This window comes from Lutra lutra, chromosome 11 (assembly GCF_902655055.1).
Source record: "Lutra lutra chromosome 11, mLutLut1.2, whole genome shotgun sequence".
Lineage (NCBI taxonomy): Eukaryota > Metazoa > Chordata > Mammalia > Carnivora > Mustelidae > Lutra > Lutra lutra.
This window is the reverse complement of record NC_062288.1, coordinates 102261581-102286653: the sequence shown is the minus strand read 5'-3', so window position 1 is coordinate 102286653 and position 25073 is coordinate 102261581. Positions and strand designations below refer to the sequence as shown.

At 52.7% G+C, this 25073-nt stretch overlaps 1 protein-coding gene and 1 non-coding gene across 3 annotated transcripts in view; both read left to right on the top strand.

The window, feature by feature from the left end:
- Window positions 1–2223, top strand: part of ZNF777 (zinc finger protein 777) — a 29445-nt gene extending 27222 nt beyond the window's left edge. For both annotated transcript variants that reach the window (XM_047695345.1, XM_047695342.1), the window contains exon 6: window positions 664–2223. In XM_047695345.1, the coding sequence (XP_047551301.1) occupies window positions 664–1820 (1157 nt within the window). In that variant the 3' untranslated portion in view covers window positions 1821–2223. The remainder of the gene's footprint in view (window positions 1–663) is intronic.
- A 13457-nt stretch (window positions 2224–15680) lies between these two features.
- Window positions 15681–15752, top strand: TRNAC-GCA (transfer RNA cysteine (anticodon GCA)). Its single transcript has one exon. It is a non-coding gene; the product is annotated as a tRNA-Cys (tRNA).
- Window positions 15753–25073: the final 9321 nt, after the last annotated feature.

Genomic DNA, 25073 nt, shown 5'->3' with positions numbered 1-25073 from the left:
GGGCAGGCACCCCAGTGAGTGCTGATGGCCCGGGAGTGGTTGAGGGCTGCACTTTGGGATGGTCAAGGAAGATTTAAGGGTAGAGCGGGAACTGGAGCTGGGTGGTATGTGGCCTGTGTGATCTGAAGGCAGGGAAAGGAGGGACAGATCGCTGGAGGAGGGGGAGTACAGACACCTGGGGAGAAACCCGCAGATGCCTTCCGGAAAGCCACAGACCTGGGAGGCTGCCAGATTTGGGATGGAGGAGGCCTTAGAGCCTGAGGAGTCAGCCCTCCGGTAGCTCCAGTGGAAAAGGGAGGGTCCGTGTCAGGTGGTAACTGGCAGGCACCGTGGGCCCAAGTGCTCCCCCCCCCCGGCCCCCTGTGGGCAGCTGCTCACCACCCGCTCCAGAACATGAGCACAGGCAGGGCCGTCTGCCCCTTCTGAGCTGCACAGGGTTCCCAGAGAGGGTTTCTTCCAGAACCGAGCCCGGGGCCTGCGTGGGTAACACCTCCAACACCGGGGAAGTGGGGACCGCGGAGAGCGGAGGGGAGGGTTTTCCCACAAGGGGCCAGGAATGTGCGGGGGCGCCAAGGCGAGGCCACCGCATCTGCCTCCGTCCCGGGTGCAGGCCCCTGGGCCGCCGCTGACGTGTGTTCTTCTCTCTCCCTGTCCCTGGAGCAGAGGGGATCGTGATCAAAACCGAGGAGCAGGAGGAGGAGGAGGAAGAGGAGGAGGAGGATGAGCTGCCGCAGCACCTGCAGGCCCTGGGGCCGCTGTCCGGGCGCTACGAGGCCGCCATGTACCAGACGCCCCTGCCCGGGGAGCTGTCCCCCGAGGGCGAGGAGAGCCCCCCGCCGTTGCAGCTGGGCAAGCCGTCGGGGAAGAGGCTGGCGCCGCCGGCGCACGGGGAGCGGCACCTGGGCGACAGCCGCGGCCCGTCGAGCCAGCAGCAGCGGAACCGGCGCGGCGAGCGGCCCTTCACGTGCATGGAGTGCGGCAAGAGCTTCCGCCTCAAGATCAACCTCATCATCCACCAGCGCAACCACATCAAGGAGGGGCCGTACGAGTGCGCCGAGTGCGAGATCAGCTTCCGCCACAAGCAGCAGCTCACGCTGCACCAGCGCATCCACCGCGTCCGCGGCGGCTACGCGTCCCCCGAGCGCGCGCCCGGCTTCGCCCCCAAGCACGCGCTCAAGCCGCGCCCCAAGTCGCCCAGCTCGGGCAGCGGCGGCGGCGGCCCCAAGCCCTACAAGTGCCCCGAGTGCGACAGCAGCTTCAGCCACAAGTCGAGCCTGACCAAGCACCAGATCACGCACACGGGCGAGCGGCCCTACACGTGTCCCGAGTGCAAGAAGAGCTTCCGCCTGCACATCAGCCTGGTGATCCACCAGCGCGTGCACGCGGGCAAGCACGAGGTCTCCTTCATCTGCAGCCTGTGCGGCAAGAGCTTCAGCCGCCCGTCGCACCTGCTGCGCCACCAGCGGACTCACACGGGCGAGCGGCCCTTCAAGTGCCCCGAGTGCGAGAAGAGCTTCAGCGAGAAGTCCAAGCTCACCAACCACTGCCGCGTGCACTCGCGCGAGCGCCCGCACGCCTGCCCCGAGTGCGGCAAGAGCTTCATCCGCAAGCACCACCTGCTCGAGCACCGGCGCATCCACACGGGCGAGCGGCCCTACCACTGCGCCGAGTGCGGCAAGCGCTTCACGCAGAAGCACCACCTGCTCGAGCACCAGCGCGCGCACACGGGCGAGCGGCCCTACCCCTGCACGCACTGCGCCAAGTGCTTCCGCTACAAGCAGTCGCTCAAGTACCACCTGCGGACCCACACGGGCGAGTGAGCGCGCCCGCCGCCCCCGCCGCCGCCCGGCCCGCCCCGGACACCTGCCGGCCGCCGCGAGGCCCCAGCCGGGCGGGCGGGGCCGGGGCGCCCCCAGCCCCTTTGCTGTGAGCCCCCCTCCCCTCCTTTCGTCCCTCCTCCCAAGGACACCGGGGTAGTGAGACCAGGTCGCTTGCTGCCGTGTTTACCCGGGTGGGGGGAGTGCGCGGACCTGGGGAACCCCTTCGGGCTGTTAATTTCCTTGACAATAAAATGGATGAAACCAATCAGCACGGGGGGAGTGATTTGGCCGCCGGCCACTCGGAGGGGCGGTGCAGGGCCACTTAGTTGGGGACTAGAACTTTATAATTACCTTTTGGATACTGTGGTTCTATTTGATAATAATAGAGTAATTTTTAAAAGACGAGCGTTTCCTGTTTGCCGTTTTTGTTTGGTTTTGAAGGGGAGGGCTTGAGAAGGTGGCCGAGGGACCTGTGCCTAGTGTCGCTTGCCAGGTTCCCTTGAGCCCCTCTTCTGTGCTTGTTCCCCGTGTTGGGCAGCGGTGGGGGCGCAGATCCCACGGATTATAAGGTCAAGGAGGAGACGGGGCTGCCGAGCTTGAGGTAGTGAATGGGTGCACGGAAGGGCGGCCCCTGCTGGCTTCCGGGAGGACAGGGTGGGGGGGGGGCGGTTTAAGGGGGAACAGGGCGCGCAGTTGACGATGGTCGATGGTCGATGGTCGGGGAGGTTTGGAATGCTCTGGGGAGACAGTTACACGGTTCAACTGCAAAAGCTACGTGCCTCCCCCAGGGCCAGGCCGACTTCCCTGACAGCTTGGAATGCAGCTCGGGATGCGGTGGCATGGCCCGGAGTGCAGGGGGGCACAGGGAGGGGTGGGGAAGGGGTGCGGAGGCCCCTGGTGCTAGTCGTTGGGGAAAGCTCAAAAGGCTCCAGTGAGACCTTTTTTATGTATATGTTGTGCACCAAAGCTACCCTCTTTGGAGTTGTCAAATGCGCAGATGCACCCTAGGTCTAGGGACTGGTTGTGTCCAGTGGCCCTCCAGTGAGGCCTAGAAAGAGAAACCGAGGGCGCATGACACTGGCCAGAGTGACTCACCCTCACCCTGCTTCTGGGCTCCACTGTAACCCGGAGAGAATTCGGACCATCGGAAGGGACAATTCCTGGAGGCCCGCGGAGGGCCAGGCTCAGCCTCCTTGGCCTGGGGTGGACAGACTTGGGCTGAAAACAGGGAGAAGAGCTGGAGAGACAAGGACTACTGAAGGGAGGAAGATTAAGTCATGAGTCAGAGGGTGGAGAGGAGTGGACAGCATAATTACGGAGTTCAGAAAAGAATTTAAGAGCGAAGGTGCCATATTATTGACTGGGAAGAGACCAAGAGGTCACCAACCGCCTCCTTTATAGAGACACACACAGAAGAGAAGTGATGCTCAAGGTGTCACATTTGAAAGGATGGGACTTCTCTGTTTCCTGAAAATTGTCTGCAAGGCTGGTAGGCAGAGCAAGCAGCGGGAGGAGGGGCGGGCCGGGGCTGGGATGGGGGCTGGCAAGGCTGGTCTGGGTCCTGGGCTGCAGAACCTGACCCAGGGCCAGGCGGTGGTGACACTGTGTGCAGTAAACCAGAGGTGCCATGAGCGGGATGGGTGCTCTGCCCACCACAGGAGGAAGAGCCTGGAGACGTCAGAACCCCTTCTCGGGGGAGTGGGGTGTCAGAGTGGGGCCCTTTGGGCTGGGGAGGATTCCAAAGATGGGGAAGATGGGCAAGGCCTTGTCCATGCAGGGATTCTTAAAGGGGGGCTTGTGGAAAGTGGGCTCCCGTGTGAAGAAGCAGTAACTAATGACACCCGCAGAACTGGAGAAAGGGTTTATGTAGAAAACCAAGGTCAAGGAGGTTGGCTTGAGGCGGACTCGGCATGCACAGAGGGTCTTGGATCTGGGATCTCCCACGACTGTAGAGTTTGGTTTGAGTGTGTGCGGGAAACCACTGCGGAGCAGAGAAGAGGTGTGAGGCAGTTGGGGCCAGGAGACTGAGGCCAACGGGCCGGAAACCGGCCGTGGTCTGCCGTCTGGGTGAGCCGGCCAGGTGCAAAGGGCAGGCCACAGACCATGGAACCGGTGGCTGGAGGTTGCAGGGGTGACAGAGGAAATGGTCCTTGGCCACACCGGCACATCGAAAGCCCAGAAGAGATGTCAGGAGAGGTATTTGGAGATACTTGGTGGACAGCCACTGCCACCCAAAACCTCTACTAGTCCAGGAATTTGAGGACCAGAGGGTGCTGGAGATGTTTAGACGAGAAGGAGGCCACAGTGGTCCGGGGAGGTCACAGTGACTTTGTTTGTTATACATGGTTACCAGGACATCCTCGGGCCATTGTGGCTCACATAGGAATGGTGAGCCTTTCTTTTCCTAGGAAATCTGGTTGTAAAGGGTTAAATCCAGAGACTGGTACTTCTTGTGCAGAACTGTGCTGCAGGGGGTTCTCTGTGATTCTACCTTCCCTCCCTTGGCTCTAACCCCCTCTTCATGCCTCTGTCCCCAAGGGACCCTGAACTCCAAGGTGTCCTCTTCTCTTCCCAACTCCCTGGCCCAATCGTGATTCTCACTTCCCATCCACCATAATCTCCGCGGCGCCAGAGGCCAACAGCTATCAGAGGATGGTCACTAGAGCATAGACTGACTCCGGAGTCCAACAGATGTGCATTTACACTTGACCATTGTATGGCCTTGAACCAGTTGATTAACGGAACGTCCACCTCGTCATCTTTTCAGTGGGGATAATGAGCCTTCCATTGTTCTGAGGCGTCAGTAAAATGCAGAATAGATAGATAGCAAAGACCTTGGCACATAGTAAGTTCTCGATAAAACATTGCTAATTTCATTATTAGCTCATGGTTAAAGATGACTTGGTTTAGTAAACACGGAAGTTCAGGTAGGTAGTGGGCTAGTGCCGGAACCTGAAAGAATGAGTCTCTGAGAAGGAAATGTCCCCCACAGGCAGAAGCAGAAAGGTATTTCGGCGTGAGGACGTTCAAAGCACACGGACAACTCCATCTTGGTCTCGAAGCCAGAGCGGACAGGGATTTAAACTCACCTCTCAGCCACAAGCCAGAGCCTGCAGTGGGCAGCACCCCACCTTTCTGGGGATGGGGCACCCTTTCCCAGGGTTTTCTTAGGGAGCCCTTCATTGAACTAGAAGGCCAGACTTTCAAACTCCTGTCTTGTCAGTCACCATTGGCCCCACGGAGTTGTGCACCAGAAAGAGTAATTGCCATGAAGCAAATGCTTCTTTTGAAGACTTTATGTCACACGCATTTGATCGGTGAAGAGCTTGAGGCTCCGAGAGGTTAAGTAGACCCAAAGTCGCACAGCAACCAAACGGTACAGTCAGGATTCGAACTCTGGCCTTTCCACCTCCAAAACCCAGGAGCCTGACCGCCGCGCTCTTTCCCTGGGATCTGAACGGCCGTTGGAAAAGGAAAGCCGGCCCTTCTTTCAGATTGTTTCATTCTATCCTCAGGACAAACTTTGAGGAAACGGTAGATCTACTGAGCCGGACAGGCTCTGAGCCATATATTTGCCAACATTACAACCAGAGCAAGAGACTAAAAAAGAATTTTAGAGGCAAAAAAGTCCTCGGGGTCAAGTCTGTGGCATTGCAGCTGGAGAAATTACTGTCTGTGCTGCCTCCTCCCTCAGGTGTGTGTTGGGTGGAGGGTGCCAGAGGGGCAGCGGAGGGAGCAGGGGCTGCGTCCAGGGCCCTGGGGAATGCTCGTTGTCCTGTAGCTCCCAGTGCTGAGGAAACATCAGTACGTGCAAAGCCAAAGCGGAGTCCTGGGCTCCAAGGGCAAACAGGGAAGAGGAAGCCATCTACCACCTTGACAGCGCTGAAGACTGCGGCCTCGTCCTCTCGACCAAGCCTGTGGGGATCTGGAAAGCTGGGACCATCACAGGCACATTGAGGCAGCCGTCTTCCCAGCCAGAACCCCACCTCCATCTCTGCTCTGTCCCTCCTGTCAGGGTAGCTTTAACCAGCCAGGTGTCTGTGGGAGACCTTTCCGGAGGCATAGTCATGGAGGCTCCTCGGATTAAGGGATCAGGGACGGAGGCCTCCGGGCCCTACTGTTGCCAGGGCAACGGTGAGTCAGGCCAAGGCCTCTCCTCCAGCTCTGGAAAGCCGTGTGGCTACTGAGGCCTCTTGCTGCTTCCCAGGCATGGTGGGAACGTCTAGGTTTCAATTTTTTAAAAAATCCATTCTGCCTTTACCACTTCTAGCTGGGTTCCTTGACGTGAGTACTGTTAGTTCAAATATAATAGAATCTGATGCTTTTAATTTTACTTCCTGCAAGAGGTCACTCCAGGCAAAAAGGATTTTTTTTTTTTTTTTTTTTTTAAGAAAGGGAGAGAAGGAAGGAAGGAAAAGGAAAGAAAGAGAAATTGAATCTAGCACTAACGGTGGCCTTACCCGAGAACTTCCGGTCAGAGATGAGCCCCAGCCTGGAGTTCATTAGGGACAGTAACAATAACCACGATTCACGGGGTCTTGCCATGTTCCAGGCACTATGCCAAGGCCATGCTTTCATTTCATCTCCTCCTGTGACGACCTGTGAAATCGGTATTCGGTCCCGCTTTTCCAGATGACGTTCAGAGAGGTTAAGCCACAAGCCCAAGATCACATGGCCAGAATTGAAACCTCAGTGTGTGGGACCAAAGTGGGTGATGTTATTAGGGGCTGTTATATACTGTCCCCCAATTTCATCCACGTGGATCCTCAATGAAAATGGCAAAGAGTACTATTTCTCTCTGATTCACAGCTCCGACTGTCCCGTGGACACTTGGGAAGTTCGACAGGCAACCACCCTGGGCAGGCCCGGCTCACCTGCGGGCTGGTCGGGTCATGCAGAGAGGTTGCTGGGGACTCCCATGGGTGGGCCGCCCGGCTAGTCCCTGGTTTTTTGTTTTTTGTTTTTTGTTTTTAAAGATTTCTCTATTAACTTGAGAGAAGGAGAGCCAGGGGAGGGGCAGAGGGAAAGGGGGAGAGAGATCCTCAAGCCGACACCATACTGAGCACAGAGACTGATGCGGGGCCGATCCTGTGACCCTGAGATGTGACCTGAGCCAAAATCAGGAGCTTGCTGCATAACCGATTGAGCCACCCTGACGCCCCTGGCCCCTGTTTTTAAACATGGGCCCCCCCTCCTGCTTCAGGCATTTGGGAAGAGAGCTACGCGTTAGGGTCAGGGCTCCCCTTCTGTTTCTTTCAGAAGTGGGGACCTAACAAGCCATTTGCTTAACAGAGAAGGAGCTGGGTGACGGAGATTATTACAAAGAAAACGTACCTGCTAATAAAATGACACTCTCGCTTTCCAGGCCTACACCACCTCTTGGTTCTCACCGTCCCTTCGAACGAAACTCCCTTTCTCTTTGTAAAATAATACCCAGGTTCTCAAAATAACTCAAGTATAAGACAGGAGTACCACTACTGTCTATCACCTAGAGTCATGGAAAGTTGAATTTTAATGGCAAAATATACCAATGAAAATGTCTATGCTCATTGTAATTTTTATTTAAATAATGAATATCAGGATAGACATTTCCTTTGAGATTCAGTATCGTCTAAGTATACAATCTTTTTAAGAAATGGGATGCCTGGGTGGCTCAGTTGGTTAAGCAGCTGCCTTCGGCTCAGGTCATGATCCCAGCATCCTGGGATTGAGTCCCACATCTGGCTCCTTGCTCATCAGGGAGCCTGCTTCTCCCTCTGCCTCTGCCTGCCACTCTGTCTGCATGTACTCACTCTCTCTGACAAATAAATAAATAAAAATATTTAAAAAAATATTTAAGAACTATATTTAATCAGGGGCGCCTGGATGGCTCAGTAGGTTAAGTGTCTGCCTCCGGCTCAGGTCATGACCCCAGGATCCTGGGATCAAGTGCTACATCAGGCTCCTTGCTTAGTGGGGAGCCTGCTTCTTCTGCCTGCTGCTCCCCCCTACCTGTGCCTGTTTTCTCTCTCTGACAAATGAATAAATAAAAATCTTTTTTTTAATGTGATTAAAAAAAGAACTATATTCAATCAGTTCTTTGTTTACAGGGTATACAAATACCAAGGCTGTGCCCTCAAAAAATTGAAATTGATTGGATTTAAGGTAAATTCAGCAGAAAATTTAGCAGGTTATGAAACATGACTTTTGCCATTCTCCCACTGAAGATATGACCCAAGAGCCACATGGTTCCACAATCAGATTTTCTGCAGGCAAATTACTTATACAAATTCTAAAATCTAGGAGAAAATGATTTTGTGTGTATTATCCTGCTTAGATTAATTGTCATCCCTAAAAGTCACATTAATTTTGTCCAAAAGTAAAAGCAGTACATTGGTTTGTATAGTTACCACTTTGAACAATTTAATAACATACATCCAACTAAAATAACGATTATCCCTTCCCATTTAATGCGGTGGATTCCTTCACTTATCTTGACTTCATTGATGATTTACTAGCCAAAGGTTTGTAATACATTTTGAAATAGGTTTGGAAAAAAAAAAAAAAATGAAACTTCAAACATTTCAGAACATGCCAAAAAACCAAGTCAATATCCAGACCAAATTACACCAATTTCCAGTATATTTAATTTAAAGATTTTTTTTTTTTTTTTTTTTTGTCAGAGAGAGAGGGAGAGAGAGCGAGCACAGGCAGACAGAATGGCAGGCAGAGGCAGAGGGAGAAGCAGGCTCCCCGCCAAGCAAGGAGCCTGATGTGGGACTCGATCCCAGGACGCTGGGATCATGACCTGAGCCGAAGGCAGCTGCTTAACCAACTGAGCCCCCCAGGCGTCCCTAATTTAGACAGTAGACATACTGAGAAGAAAGACACATTTTTCTTGCTCGGATCTGTGCCAGCTCCTTCAAGTCTTGGAATGAGCAGAAACTGCATACAAACATGCTGGGGTGTTCATTTTACCAAAAAGACGAACTCACATTAGTATGTAATAATCGCATAATAGAATTTCAGAATTTAATTTAAAAACCCTTCTCTCCCAAAAGAAAACAGCATTGTTATTTGCTTTCTGTGAGAGGAATTTCTGAGTCCCAAACAATAAAAGTTTATCTTTTTATTGAATGAGCCCTTTATTTCTTCAAGAAAAGGTATCAATTCTCCTCCGAAAATGTAACAGAAGAAATAATTTAATTTACCACCAGTATGAGGACGTTCAACCACCTCCACACCTGTGAAATGAAGCCGATTCCTTGGAAGAAATGAAATCGGTAGGAACGAAATCTACAATATTTTAGAATCTCAGCTTAAGGACACGACATTTTCATTAAATTTACAGTGATCAGCCAAAGGCTCTGCGCTTCATCTGGCCGTGTTTTCAGGCTTTTGTTTTTAGCCCTAGATTCCCGTTTAAACACCCCCGTCTTCGCAACGTAAACAAGTGAAGTAACGGGGTCGGTGCCACGTTGGAGCACCCCCACCTCGGGGGAGGGACTACGCCCACCTGCTCCGCCCTCTCCGACCCTGGGGCTGCCCTGGGGGTCTCTGACCACCGTCGTCCCTTACTCCAGCTTCTCCCAGTTCAATCCAAACTCTGTGTGTTGCTTGCACCCAGCGCCACATCGCAGGCTTACTTAGTTCCCTGATAGGACAGGGGGGGTCTTAAGTTTCTTTCTTCTTTGGGGGGTATATGCATTTCTACTCTCGGTAACCTCTCCATCACTGGGCAGATGTTCTCATCAGACAGTGGCGAGTCGCAGTGAAATCCAGCGAGGTGACACTCTCCAAGAATCCCTGGAAGGCGGGGGAAATAGCACAGATGGCCAGAAAAGCCCTGTCAGAAGCTGCAAGGATCCCCAACGTTATTTTTACAGCAGTCGCCTACACGGGGAAGGCGAGAGGAGATTCAGGTCCAAGTGGCGCCTGCAGGACCCTTGGCCACACAACATGCCTGAGGGCAGCCTGGAGGGTCACCCGGCTCCTGGGGGCTCCCCTGGGCTCCCCCGAGCGCCCCAGGCTGACCCAAACGAGGGGCTTCGTGCACGTTAAGCGATGGGGTGAAGGAGCCACAGGTGAGTGTGCAGGACGGAACACAGGTAATGGCCCCGTCTCTGCCCCGTGGGGATGCAGACCGTTTTCTTCATTCAAGCCGAGCCAAAGCCTTTCAGAGATACGTGTTTTATCATTCCCGCCGATATTTCAGCCCCAGTATTAGGTAGAGCCCCCGGGTCACTGCCAGATCCTCCTACGGCAGTCGCGGGCTGCCCAGGGCGACGACAGAACGTCTCCGGGCTGCCCCGCCTCGGGAGGAGGGTGACGCAAGGGCCCGCAGGCAGCAGAGCCGGGCCGCGGGCAGAAGGAGCCGGTGGCATCTCCCTGGCCGCCGGGGAGCCCTCCCTCCCCTCCGCGGCCTCCCCGAGCTGCAGCCGTCGCCCTCGTCCGTCTGTTCGCACAGGCCCGCGGCGCCGCCGAAGCCGTCCCGCTCCCGGCCGTCGCACGCTCAGCCCCCGCACGGCCCGGGCGGCCCCGGGACGCGACCTCCCGCCGCGCGGCCCCCACCCCCACCCCGGGCCCCGCCGCGCCGCGCCGCGCACCCAGCCCCCGCGCCCAGGCCTCCGCGCCAGCCCTTCCCGCCCGAGCCTTCAACGGCCCGCCCGCCGGGCCCCGAGCGCACCCCTGGGTAACGCGGACCCGCGAGGCCAGCCGTGCTGCGAGCTCACGGGGGGGGGCAGGAAAGCCACAGTTTTTAATTTTAGAACGTTATTTCTATAGATTTATCTTAAAATATATTTCTATAGATCTATTTTAAATATATATGCGTTTTGCACATTTAATCTTTAATGGCTTGAATTTTTAAAATTCCTCGGCCCGAGAGGCCGCCCGCCCCGCCGCAGGAGGCGCCCCCGGGCCCTGGGCCTCGCTGCCCGCGCCCCCGCCACGTGGGGCGGCCGCGGCCGTGCTGCCCCCTGCCGGCCGGAGCCCGGAGCCCGGAGGCCGCCGCGCGCACCTGGCCGCCCGCGGCCGCTCTAGGAACGCGGGCCTCTCGGTGGTGGCGCGGGCGGCTGCCTAGCGCCCACCAAGGGCCGGTCCCCAGAAGCCCGGGGTCTCTCCCTCCGGGGCGCCCCGGGGCCGCCGCCTGCGCCGCCTGGGGCCACCGTTTCCGGCGTCCTCGGCTCCTCGCGCGCCCCGCCGGCCCGGCCCGTCCCCCGAGCTTCTCGGGGCCCGTTCTTTGTGCAGATCCGGGCGCGAACACAAAGGCGAGGCCTCGGGGTTGGCCGCGCGCCGATGAGGGTCGGGGGGCGCAGAGGCCGCCCCGGACTCCCGCAGCCCCCGGAGGGGAGAGCGGGAAGGGGGTCGCGGGGCGCCGCGGGCCGCACTTCCTTCGGCCGCTGCCCGCGGGCTCGGCTCGCGGGAGCAGGAGGCGGACGTCTCGGCCCCCCGCGGAGGTGGACCGGGACTAGCGCCTTAACGACGGGCCGGGCTTGCTTGCGCTTGCACACAAGGGCAGCACTGGTCTCGCTGTCGCCGAGAGGTGGCATTGCCCTGTCAAAGGGTATGGACTTTTCCCCCCCAGGCTTCTGATGCACACCGCCAGGCCTTTCCCCAGAGCGCCCGCCAGCTGCTGCTTGTCTGCGGCCGCAGGTCGGGTCCCCGCGGGCTGGGAGCCGGGCAAGGCGGCTTCTGCGGGGGAGGGCAGCGGGGTGCACAGTCGCCGGGCGTTTGAGGAACACAGCGTGTGGGGTTCCGTGTGGCCCGGCGAGGCTTTGGAGCCGGGGCTGGGTCCTTGTGGGGCCCGACCCTCGGTTCTCCGTGGATTTGAATGCTTGGAGACACGGAGCACCTGGACGGATCCTGTGAAAATGCGGATTTGACCGTGATCTTCTTTAGCTTGTCACCCTAAGCGGGGCTCCCCATTGCTCTGAGGGCAAAATCCAGAATCCCAACGGGGCCCACCAGGCCCTACCTAGCTCTGCAGCCCTATCGTGGGCTGTGGATCAGTTTCCCAGAGTTGCCATAACAAAGGACCACAGACTGGGTGGCTTTCCGCCACAGAAGTTGATGGGGAATCTGTCCCTCTCTTCTAGCTCCTGGTGGTTGCCAGCAATCCTGGTGTCCCTTGCCTTATGAAGGCTTAGGTCCAGCGCCTGCCTCTGTGATCACATGGCATCTTCTTTGCATGTGTGTGTCTCTAGCTGGGTGTCTCTCCTTTTATAAGGACAACAGCCGGATTAGATTAAGGACCCACCCTAATCCAGTATGACCACATCTTAATTTAACTAATTATATCTTCAATGACCCTATTTCCAAATAATGCCACATTCTGAGGTTCCTGGAAGCACATGAATTTGGGGGGACCCCATTTGACCCCCAAAGGGCTGTCTCCCCGACTCGGACATCCTGCCCTTCTCTCTGCTCTTCAGTTCAGGCTTCCACCCGAAAGGCACGGCCCTCCTGGACCACTTGTCTCCACCCAACTTCCCTTTCTCCCGCAATGTGTGGTGGAGATCACACCGCCTCAGAGAAGCCCTCCGGAGCCCCACAGTCTAGGGTCACCCTGCCCCCTGTCCGGGGTCATGGCAATTATCACAGTCACTGCTGAAGGAGGACCCGAGTGACAGTGTGTCTCCTGAGGGACAGGCGTGCCTCCGCCACTAGAAAGTTCCCTCCACGTGGACGGGAGCCCCGAAGACCGAATGAACAATAACAAACAAATTCATGGCCAAGGAGACTTACAGATCGACACAGCAGGCCCTGTTGAGTCCACTCAACAGGGTGGGTACACAAAGAGAAGCTTAGGTTCTACTCTATTTGAGCAGGCCCAGGGTTGAGTCCACTGCAGAGAGCCCATGAGGAGGGTCTCAGAGGTGGTGACCCAGGGACACAGGCAAGACAATCTGCATTCAGCCTGGGCTCCGCCCTTCCCTCCGTGGCACATGAGATCAAACCCACCGGCTGACCCTGCCCCACCTCGCTGCCTTCCACGTGAACCCCTGTCCTGCTCCGTCCCTTTGCTGTGGCCACACTGGCGCAGGTCACACTCCTCCGTCCTGCCAGGCTCGTCCCTGTCCGAGCCCCAGCAGAGCGGTGCCCACAGCCAGGAAGGCTCTGCGTCCACATCTGACCCACTGGCTTATCATCCAGACTTGCGCTGTAATTGTCACTTCCCTGAGTATCCCATTTTGCCCCCGTCACCCTCCGTCCCGTCAGCCTGCTCCGTGTTCCTATCGTGCTTTCCTTCTCTGCAATGATCTGCTTCCTTTGTGTTCCTGTCTGTCGCCCCACACCTCTCAGAACACAGGTTCCTTGAGGGCAGGGTTCACTGCTGAGCCCTCGCTCAGTGCTAGACCAGAACCTGGGACGGAGTGGGTTTTGTCACATGACTGAAAGTTATTTAAAACCCTCTAGTTTCTGTTTCTTCATCTACAAAATGGGCGTCCTCTTAGCTACTTCCCAGGAGATAATCATTGTACTGCCTCCAAGGGTCCTTGGGAGGATTAAATGGGAAGAGGCACGAGTAGAGCCTCAATGTGCTAAATACTCAACATATCTGAGCCACCATCAATGTCTTAGGTTGACACACATCCTCACCCGGAGGGGACCATGATGGCTGCTGGGGTGGTAGGACTTACCCCGGGGATTCCACCCTCCTGCTCCTCCCGGTACCCGCCCAACAGATGGAGTGTGGTATCGTGGAAACAGCCACACACCTGGACCCGGGAGGTCTTGAAATTGAGTCTCTTGGAGACTTTCGGAGCCTGTGTCCTCATCTTCAGAGTGGAAGAACTATTCCTCCAAAAGTTTAAATGAGTTATATGTAATTTATAATGTATATTTCCCAAATTAGTATTCCATTGATTCTTTTGATCTTAAAGCAATTACTAATTATGTCAATAGGAAAAGGTATTTCTTGCAATTAGTAGAAGGGAATAGTGTTTTGTTTTGTTTTTAGAGAGAGAGAGAGAGCACGTGTGAGTGGAGGCGGGGCAGGGTTGGGACCCTGAGGGAGAGAGAGAATCCTAAGCCAGCTCCTCGCCCAGCACAGAGCCCGACATGGGGCTTCATCCCAGGACCCTGAGATCATGACCTGAGCCAAAACCAGGAGTTGGACACTTAACCCATTGAGTGACCAGGCGCCCCTAGAAGGGAATATTCCTAAATTTGTAATATTTATTGTTTTTTCTGATTCTGAAAATAATACATTTTATTATAGAAAATTTTTTTCTAATTTGATAAACATAAAATATTATAATGCTTTAATTTGGATTTCTTAGGTGCCTCGTTAGCGCAGTAGGTAGTGCATCAGTCTCATAATTCGGATTTCATTGGTTTTACTAAGATTTATTCTGATTTACTGAGATTGAACACATCCTCAATGGCCTTTGTCATTATATGTGGGCTCTTTAGTCGTGAAAGATTAGTCAGTAATATTTTGTCTATCATAAATGATGAGGACATTTTCCAAGTTGCTATTAACCTTTTGATTTTGTCTACCTACCTAAACTTTTAATGCTTATTAGCCAAATCTATTGCTATTTTCTGTTGGGATTTCTTCTACTGGAATGCTTTCTTTGCTGTTCCTAAATCAGTTAGATACTCATTTTTACTTTTATTTATACACCATGCTTTAATCCACTTGGACTTTATTTGGGTACACAAAGAGAAGCTTAGGTTCTACTCTATTTTTTTTTAAGATTTTATTTATTTATTTGACAGAGAGAGACATAGCCAGAGAGAGAACACAAGCAGGAGGAAAGAGAGAAGCAGGCTCCCCACTGAGCAGGGAGCCAGATGCAGGGCTCAATCCCAGCGTCTTGGATCATGACCCGAGCTGAAGGCAGACACTTAACAACTGAGCCACCCAGGCACCCCTAGTTGCTGCTTTAATAATTTTTCCCAAATGACCAACTGAATTCTCCCAGCGTCATTTACATAAACGGCCTTTCCTTTCCGTGTGCATTTCGGATCGCTGTGGCTCTCAGGCTGCAACCCGGGGGTGAGGCGTGTAGACGAGCGAGACTGCTTGGATTTGCAACCTCACTTGCTAATCATTGCATGTCGGGTTACTTATGTAAGATCCGGGGACCTCAGTTTCCTCATCTGTAAAATGGAGGTAACAGTCACAGCCCCTGTGGTCCGGGACTGTCGCGAACATAATTATGACGAGATCAACCTGTGTGATTATTTTATTACGCTGTGACTCTGCCATGGCGGTTCCCAGGTCTGGGACTCAGGTGTGCCGTCTGGCGTTAGGCTGTTTCCAGTCGCCTGCTCTAGTAGACGGCCTCTTATTTGCCAGGACAAGCCCTCCAGTGTTGCTCGTGTTCTTTTCAGTTCTGGCAACTTGGCTCACCTATTCTGTTTTATTTACTGGGCCTGGTCTCCCATTCACAGCGCAGGCCTGGAGTTAGTTTGGGGAAGACGATACTTGATTTAGGAATGGGTCCATGAGGTCTCGGCGGCTTGGAGAGGGGAGCAGAGCGGAGCAAAGGGCCCTGAGTGACACCAGGGAACAGGGGGAACTGCCAGGGCGAGGGGGCAGACGAGAGAAGATGTTAGACGGGGAAAGGGAAAAAAACCAGGTGGCCCCTGCTCTCAGCCCCCGTGCGGCGCATGGGGAGGGCCTCTGGAGGCCTGGGATTCTGAGTCTAGATAAGGAGAAGGTCCCCGATTTTCTGCTGCCTCCGGCTGTGGGCGCCTGACCCATTCATCCACCTAACCCGGGGAAGAGAGCGAGCTGGTGTTCAGAGCAGAAAGGCAAGTTTGGGAGGAAACTGGAGGCCGGGGAGGCCACAGAAGTCATGGAGGCTGGCAGGACCGGTTGCAGCTGGGTGGGGTAGAAGAGTGTATATGAGACAGGTATATATACCTGGGGGTATAGCTCAGGGGTAGAGCATTTGACTGCAGATCAAGAGGTCCCCGGTTCAAATCCGGGTGCCCCCTGTTGTGCTGTTTTATCCCACTTTCCTGCAGCTCTGGAGTCACAGGTGAGGTCAGCCTTGCCAGCCCAGACATAGTATGCAAGCTACTTACCTAAGTTTATATTTGCCTGTAGGCACTTTAAGTAAAGTTTAAAAGCAAAAAAGGGGGGGGGGGTGAAGAGTGTCAAAAGGTACAAATTTCCAGTTAATTACAATTAAGTCCTGGGAGGTAAGGTGCAGCGTGCTGGGCACAGCTAACAATACTGGGTTGTGTGTTTGGAAGTTGCTAAGAAAGTAGAGTTTTTATAAAGACTTTATTTATTTAGAGAGAAAGCAGGGGAAGAGGGAGAGAGGGAATCCCCAGCGGACTCCACCCTGGAGCTCTCACCACCCAAGATACGACCTGAGCCCAATGAGCCACCAACTCAGCGCCCCAGCGGCCTCTCCCAGAGCCTCTTAAAAGTTCTCATCACCAGGGGACAAATGTCTAACTCTATAAGGTGACGGATGTTCACTAGACTTCTTGTGGTGCTCATTTCACAGTATACACAGATACTGAGGTATTAGATCATTATGCCAAACTAATATAATGTTAAGTGTCAATTATATATCAGCAAAGGTGGGACTTTTTTTTTTTTTAAAGATTTTATTTATTTATTTGACAGAGGGGAGACAGAGAGCACGCGCACATGAGCAGGGGCAGAGGGAGAGGCAGAAGTGGGCTCCCGGCTGACCAAGGAGCCCGAAATGGGACTTGATCCCAGGACCCTGGGATCATGACCTGAGTTGAAGGCAGCCGCTCAACCGACAGAGTCACCCTGGTGCCCCAAAGGTGAGACACTCTTAAAAATATAAAGTAAAAAGAAATGGGTGAAACTGATTTCTGTATTTTGATGGAATAGATCTGAGACATTATCATTTCAACATGTAATCAATATTAACATTTATAAATGAGATAGTTTATGTTTTGTGGGATTTTTGGACTCTTTGAAATCTGGTATGCACCTTCCTCCTAAAGCCCCTATCCCTCTGGACCAGCCACCTGTAGATGATGCGCACTCCTGAGCCGGGGGAGCCTCGTAGGTTTCTGGCAGTTTGCAGGGGATAGGTGGGTGTGGGTGTGCTGGTGAGGGGGGATTCCCCTTGCTCCCCGCAGTATGCTGGGCTGCTCCCCCAGTTACAGAAAAGAGACCGTGGGAGGCAGGTGGCTCTTGGGAAGGTGTAGGAAACCCATAGATTTCCAGGTCCCTAGAAGGCCACCTTTGATTTGCTCCGCAGAACATAGGATATTTCATGAAAATGCTCTGATATAGGTGCTGAGGTGACTGCTAGCTCGGAGCCAAATTTGCTACTTAAAGAGAACTCTTAATGCTGACTTTTTTGGTACTGCAATATATAATAAGTATTTTGGCCACAAGATTTTCATAGACATTGTCTTTTTGCTTTCACTCAAAGGACATTTCTTCCACGCAATATTTATAAGACAAATATTTCCCAGAAAAGTCCTATAAGACAAAGCTCTTCAGATGAGTATGATTTGTGAGGAAAGTGGTGGCTAAGTCTCATTCAGTCACGGTGTAAACTGTGACGAGCTGCTTTAATCCCGGGTATCACTGTCATGCTCGATAAAGATGGTGATAGTGGTGGTACCCCTGAAATGCTTTTTAAGTCATTTAGAAATACACACACACACACATATATAGATGTCTCTCTAAGGTCAGTTTCTCTAGCACAGTAGAAGTGTTCAGTAAACATTAAGTCTAGTTCTCCCAGGTGTCTTGGGTGTAGCTACCCAAGTGAGAAGTCCCAAGCAGGTCTGCCTGCTCAGGGAGGGAGCATAGCTCAGGGGCAGAATACTGGTCTGCAGATCATAAAGTCCCTGGTTCGAGTCCAGAAGTCCCCTGTGATTACTGCAAAGCTCTCTCCATTCTGCTGCCGTCTCACTCACAGCCTGGCATGCAGGGATTCTGAGCCTCTGACGCTGGGGTTGCCTTTCTCAAAGAGCTAGGGCTGAGTTTTCCTCTTATAGAGAGAAAGGTTTACAGGCAAGTAATGTCATTATTTATATTAAATTATGTGAAAAAGCAAGTGCAGTGCAGTATGTACGCTCTGCTACCATTTGTGTTTATTAATAAAGTCCGAGAGAGCCTGGTGGTAATTCCTCCCATGCACGGACTGTGGAAGGTCATAAAAGAAGCTGTTAATCTGGCTTTCCTCCAAGCACAAGAAGACGGAGGCTTATACTGTGGAAGATGCCCTTCAACAGACGAATAGATAAAGAAGATGTGGTCCATGTATGCAATGGAGTACGATGCCCCCATCAGAAAGGATGAATCCCCAACTTTTGTATCAGCATGGATGGGACTGGAAGAGATGATGCTGAGTGAAATAAGTCAAGCAGAGAGAGTCAGTTATCATATCATATGGTTTCACTTACTTGTGGAGCATAAGGGATAACATGGAGGACATGGGGAGATGGAGAGGAGAAGGGAGTTGGGGGAATTGGAGGGGGAGACTTTTTCACATTTTATTCTTTAAATCTATTTATTTATTCTTAACATTTTATTTTTTTAGGGGCACCTGGGTGGCTCAGTGGGTTAAGCATCTGCCTTCGGCTGGGATCATGATCTCAGGGTCCTGGGATCGAGCCCCTCATGGGGCTCCCTGCTCCCCAAGCAACCTGCTTCTCCCTCTTCCTCTGCCCCTCCCCCCGCTCATGCTCTCTGTCTCAGTCTGTCTCTCAAATAAATAAAATCCTTAAATTAAAAAAATTTAGGGGTGCCTGGGTGGCTCAGTTGGTTAAGCGTCTGCCTTCAGCTCGGGTCATCATCGCAGGGTCCTGGGATCCAGCCAAGCATCCGGCTCCTGGCTCCGCAGAGGGCCTGCTTCCTCTCTACTCCTCACCCCAATTGTGCTCACTCTCTCTAACAAATAAATAAAATCTGTAAAAAATATATATATATATATATTTTATATTTATATACATTTATATATTTATATTATTTATATATATGTATATATATATATATATATATATATATATAATTTTTTTTTTAACCTATAGGTTCACTGCAAAATTGAGAGGAAGGTCTAGGAATTTCCCACAAGCCCCTGCGTTCCACCCTCCCCCCCCCATCCCCAAACCCTCCGTGCTCTGCCTGTTGGTGTCTCCTCACCCCCAAAACCCCTGGCGACGACCACTGGACTTTTGACCGTCTCCACAGTTTTGCCTTTCTGGGGAAGCCGCACAGCGCGCAGCCTTTCCAGATTGGCTGCGTCCCTCAGTAACGGGCCCTGAAGCTCCCTCCATGGCCACCCCGCTCGTGAGCTCCTTTCCTTCCGCGCGGAATACTGTGCCCTTGTCTGGACGGTTTATTTCTCTCTTCACCTCCTGACAGTTGCTTCCAACAGCAGGAATTTTTTGCCTTTTGAGCATTATATCATATGAATTCTATGAATCCAGTATTTATCTTTTTAAAATAAAATATACGATTTTAAAATTACTTAAGGTCTCACCCACCAAGACTGGTGGGGAATCCAGCCCGGGTATGTTTGAATGTCCTCACCCTTTGCACTGAGTTTTGCCAGATCCCTCAGTGTGGACGATCTGCACCGAGGCCCACTCCTCAGCCAGGTCTGCTCCGGCCTCTTCCGGGCAAGCAGCTTCTGTGGGGGTCCCCCCACCCCCTGTCAAGGCCTGAGCCCTAGTGCTCCCCGGTTCTGCTGGAGTTCTCTCCCAAGGCTCTGTGTTCTCTTGGGAGTCAGACTCCTCCATAACCCGAATGTTCTTCCCATCTTGCCCCAGAGGCCGTAGCCAACACCCTCAGTGAGGTCCACCTTCCTCCACCTTGGGGACCACAAGCCCGTCTGAGTGATGGGGCTCGATGCCCCATTACAGGCAGCCCGCCCAGGCTGGCAGTCTCATTTCGCTTGTGAAAACACACACCCTCACACTCACCCACACAGAAATTCTCAAAGACTAGTAGAAAGAAGCATGTTAAAAGGACATAGGAGCCAAATTAAACAAGTGCCCAGTGGCCAAAGGTGGGACTATGTGAGAATCAAAAAGAAAAATTAGTGTGAGTGATTGAAACACATAAAACAGGGCCACCTGGGTGGCTCAGTGGGTTAAAGCCTCTGCCTTCAGCCCAGGTCATGATCCCAGGGTCCTGGGATTGAGCCCCAAGGCAGGCTCTCTGCTCAGCAGGAAGCCTGCTTCTCCCTCTCTCTCTCTCTGCCTGCCTCTCTGCCTACTTGTGATCTGTCTGTCAAATAAATAAATAAAATCTTAAAAAAAAGAAACACACAAAACATGCATTTAAAAATCCATTAATTCATTAGTGTGTGTGTGTATATATATACACACTAGTGTGTATAGATATATATATAGATAGATAGATATATATATTAAAGCTCTCACTGGTCAAATCTGGAGGTTGCTAAGGCATCAATTCATTATTCTGGAAATTCACAAATAAAAGGAAAGAATCAAGCATTTGTTCTATACCAGCAGAACCAAGTAGCTGGTAAAGGATATCTTTCCTTATAAAAGAATCTGAGCTAATGAGGGAGAGGACTGGAATAAAATCATTGCAGCTCCTATCGACATAAGAGATGTAAGCAAGTATCACCAAGGCCGCTAAAGCCATGAGATAAATGTTTGATGGGGAAATTGACCCGGTTAATGACACCTCCACACACCACTTAATCCCAGTTCCACCAACAGAAAGAGCATCAGACATGAGCGTCCTGACACAGCTCTTCCAGCGACATCATCTCACCAAAAGGCTGAACTCTGATCAAGGCTCCTTCTGTAACCAGCTTGGCTATGTTGAAATTTGTTGAAGCTGAGTATGATGGTTGAAAATTGTCGAAGCTGAGTATGATGGTTACTTTTACGTGTCAACCCGACTAGGTCACGGGGTACCCAGATATTTAGGTAAACATTATTTGGGGGTGTGCCTGTGGGGCATTTCCAGATGAGATTAGCATTTGGATCAGTAAAACCTAAGTGAAGGCAGTTGCCCTCCCCAGTGCCGCCAGGCATCATCTGAGCTGCTGAGGGCCTGAATGGAAGGAAAGGGCAGAGACTGGGCAGGTAGTTGTCTCCCTATTTGAGCTGGGACAGTGGCTTCTCCTGCCCCAGGCTACAACTTAGATCAGCAGCTCTCGGGTGCTCAGACGAGCAGGCTCGAGCTAGAACCGCATCATCAGCCTTCCTGGATCTGTAGTTGGCAGATGTGCGAACATGAAATATCTCAGCCTCCACAGTGACGGGAACCAATTCCTTACCACAAACCCCTCCCTCTCTCTCCCTCTACTCCCCCCTCCTCCACTGCTTCTGTGTCTCTGGGTCTGTGGAGAACACTGATCCGTACACTGAGTGATGGACACCACTACTCTTGTGTATATTTGAGATTTTCCATAATAAAAAATTAAAAATCTCTTTCCCATAGATAAGTCTGTTTAAATATAACAGAAGGAAATTACGCTCCCCAATTAAAAAAAAATGTGATTTTCGTTTTCGGGTTCTGATGAGGGTTTGTATCTTACATGAATCAGCCGCCGCGCATCGGTGTGTGAGGAGGACCACGTTCTTTATTCCTCTTAGCACCATGGAGATAGGTTGACTTCTCAAAGGGAACATCTCTGAACAGCAAGGAGAAACAAAGAAGCACGTTCACAGAACCAGTCACTATGCTTTCAGGCTCATCAGCTGCATCAGGGGTATCATTAGCAATGCAGGGCGAGGTCACGACTGGATGGACGAGGTGATGAGTGCTGGCCGCTCGGTGCTCCTCCAGCCAACCGGGTTCCTGCCTCAGGCATTGGTGAAATGACTCACCTTGCCCAGAGATTGGAGGGGCGGGGTGGAGGAGTAAGGAGTGCTTCCCTCCAGCTCCTAGGACCTACCCACTTTGGTTTATACGTGAGCTGGTGATACCCCTAAAACGTGGAGATAATTCCCTGTGAATGTGAAACCAGAATCAGCATGCAATGGATGGGACTGGCCATCAGCAGAAGTGACAGTTATGACCTCATTAACTGCATCACGGCCTAAGCAGCCTACAGTAACAGGTGATACGCCGTTATCTCCCTAATATTTCAGAAAAGAAATCACCCAGTAAGGAACTGGCCGAGGCTTCATCTAGTCCCGCCGTGCAGACAGAGACCCAATTCATTCGTGCGTTAGAAAAACATCTTGCAATGTGGTCCCCAAGCTTTAGTCCCAGAGTTAGACTGGTTGGACTCCTGAATCTCTCTAAGCCTTAGTTTCTTCATCTGCAACTTGGGGATAATAATTGTGCCCAGCTCAGGGTGGATGTGAAGACACAAGGCGACAATTCACAGAAAGCATTCAACGCTGAGTCGCGGGAAGGGTTAGGTTAGTCGCAGGAGCTGTGTCGTAAGGACGGAGGGTCCCGGGCTCAGCTGAGGGGAGACAGCGGCTGGATCTTCCTACAGCTCAGGTGCGGCCAGTCACAATAGAGATGGTATCCTACATCTCCTGCCCCTCTGGCTCCTACTCCACCCACCCCCCCCATGCCCCGCGCCCCAGCCAGGCAGGGAGAGCTTGCGTCCTTCATACCAGAGGGAAGGGATAAGCCTGGAGATGCAAACTGTCAGTGCTCAGCTTTCCCATTCCCGCCATCCGGGCGCTGGGGGCTCAGAGTCAACAGACAGGCACCTGCAGCCAACTCCGTCCTAGCATGGAAGGGCCACGTGGGCAAGGTGGCCAGTACCAGGGGGCCAAGCAGAAGATGGAGACGAGACCAGCGTGGGATCAGAAAGTCCCGGTGCTCACAATGGGGTCAAGACCAGGTGGCAGACCAGACGCCCACCTGCCCCAAAGGTGGGGGTACTCTGAAATCCCCTTCAGAACTTAGGCACAGCATAGGGGAAGTTGTGCAGGACCCCAGAGTCGAGTCATTTGATTTCTGTCCTTCAGCAGGTTGGGACACAAAGGAGGAATCAAGCTGTTTTGTAGAGAAATGAGGTGATATATCCTCTAGCCCTCCCTCTGGGGACCAAGATTAATACACACTTAGCAGGTCAGAGAGTGGAGACACGAGACGGTGAAGGGGTATGTGCGTACAAGAGATGGGGTGACGGGACCCAGCCACCTAGTAGGGGTGGCCGAGGACACACTGAGATGCCCACTTTGGTGGGTGTGAGTATTCCGGCCTCTAGAGAAGGGACAGCACTTTGGAACAGGAATAATTCACTAAAATGTTCTGTGGCCTGAGGAGAAAACCTTCAGGAACATTCCATTCCATTTGCTCTGATGGCAGCCTCACTGAGCAACCTTCTGACAGCTAACTTGGTTTCCCGGGGAACCTGGAGGGCATCCTGGCTTCCTATGGCTCTGTACTGTGAGGCCAACTAGGGAGGTGTTGAGAGCCGGGTCCGATCAGGTGGCGCCTGTGAATTTGGGGGTCTGCTGGGGGGTCTGGGAGCCCAGCTTCATACCCGGGCGACCACACCGAGGTTGTACTGATTCGGGACTAGCAGACGCTGCTCCAAAGCCAATTGCTGCACCATGCTGAGGGGCAGGGTCAGTGTGCAGACCTGGCAGGGGGTGGGGGAAAGTGGGGGGTGGGGGGGCGCAGGGGAGGGACATGAGCGGGGAGCAGCCGCTGGGGAGGACTCGATCCTGGGAAATCATGAGAAATGGGCCACACGTGCACTTCTGTTCAATAAAGTGCTGCTCATAGTCCTGGGAAAAAATCATCCACTTTGCAACACTCTCAACCCTTTTCTTTTTTTTTTTTTTTTTTTTTAAGAAAGGCAGACTGCCGCGTACAGCACCTCATTTGCATGTGTCCAGAGTATGGAAGTATGACTAGCCTTGACTAGCCTCCATCGTCCCACAGCTGGACCCGAGAGTTTGTTGGAAGGTTCTAGCACAGGGAGCAGCTGCTGGGAGACCCTCGAGCAAGGAACCAATCTCCTCTACAGGGGAAGGCCTCACTTCAGAGTCCTCTCAGTACAAGAGCAGAAAATTCTGTCCGGTAGTACGGGACAGCAGAACCAAGAAAGAGGCAGACAGACACGCAACGTAGGCTCAATATTGGAAATGGATCACCGCCAAGCAGGGGCTCTTTGAGATCGAGTACCCTGTGCCCAGCCGCCAGGTCCTCCTGCCAGCGGACACCTGGGCTCGTCTTCGCTCACTCTCCTCCCTGCAAAATCTGGGGCTGCAGCTTTCTCCCCAGCCACCCCAGTGCCTCCCCTGGGGTACGCCCAGCCCTGAGAGCCTCCGATTAGTCCCAGGTCTTAGTCCCTGGGAAAGGAAAGCAAAACAGTGGCATATGCAGAAAAAGAAATAAAGCATCTTAGATGTGGCGGGATGGGTAGGATCCCTTTGGTACCCGATAATCACTACCGGCGTCGTCATCACCTGGGAAGAGGGGGTGTTCACGCGGACACAGGTGCGCAGACGGGAGATGGAGAGCAGCTTCTGACAGGTGGGGAGGCGGGTGCCCAGAGAAGGCGCTCCGGCAGCTCCCGGGGAGACCCACCGTGGGAGCACAGCTGGGAAAGACTGGAATTATGGACGTATCTTAGTAAAAGGCCAGAGGGAGGTGGAGGTGTAGCCCAGGAGTAGAGCATTTGACTGCAGACTAGTAGGTCCCCGGTTCAAATCCGGCTCTTTCTAGGTGGTGGGCCTTTCACTCCAGTGGAAGCCCAGCTCCTTGCCACCCCTAGGCCTCCCAGCATCTATCTTTCCAACAAGTAGTAAAAACTCAAGTGTGTCATGTTTATCTCCTCAGCCACACTCATTTCCTGAAGGGACAGAGAAAATCTGCCCTCGGCTTTCTCAGTGTTTCCCTTGTGCCTAATTATTACCATCCTGATTTTATTTGTTTATACCAAGCTTGCTTCAAAAAAAAAAGGAATCTGAGGCAGCTTGCAATAAGATACATAAAAGTCAAACCGATCAAACAAGTATACACAGGACTGACTTATACGAGGTTGTCAAAATCATGGTGACAGAAAGCAGAAGGGGGGACATCAGGGGCTGGGGGCTGGGGCACGGGCAGTTACTGATGAACGAGGACAGGGTTTCAGTTCGGGAAGATGAAAAGGTCAGGAGGCGGACGGTGGGGATGGCTTGCACGACCATGTGAGTGTACTTAATGCCGCTGAACGGTGCGCTAACCACGGTGAAGGCAGTGCATTTTATGTCATGTGTCTTTTACGACAATTTTTATAATTGCAGGGGGGAGAAAAGGCGAGGACTGAACATGTAGGAGAGGAGGTGAAGAATTATGCCCAAGAGCCCAGGTTAGGAGAAGCTACTATTCCTGAATATAAATCCCATCTCTGAGCTTCCTGGTAA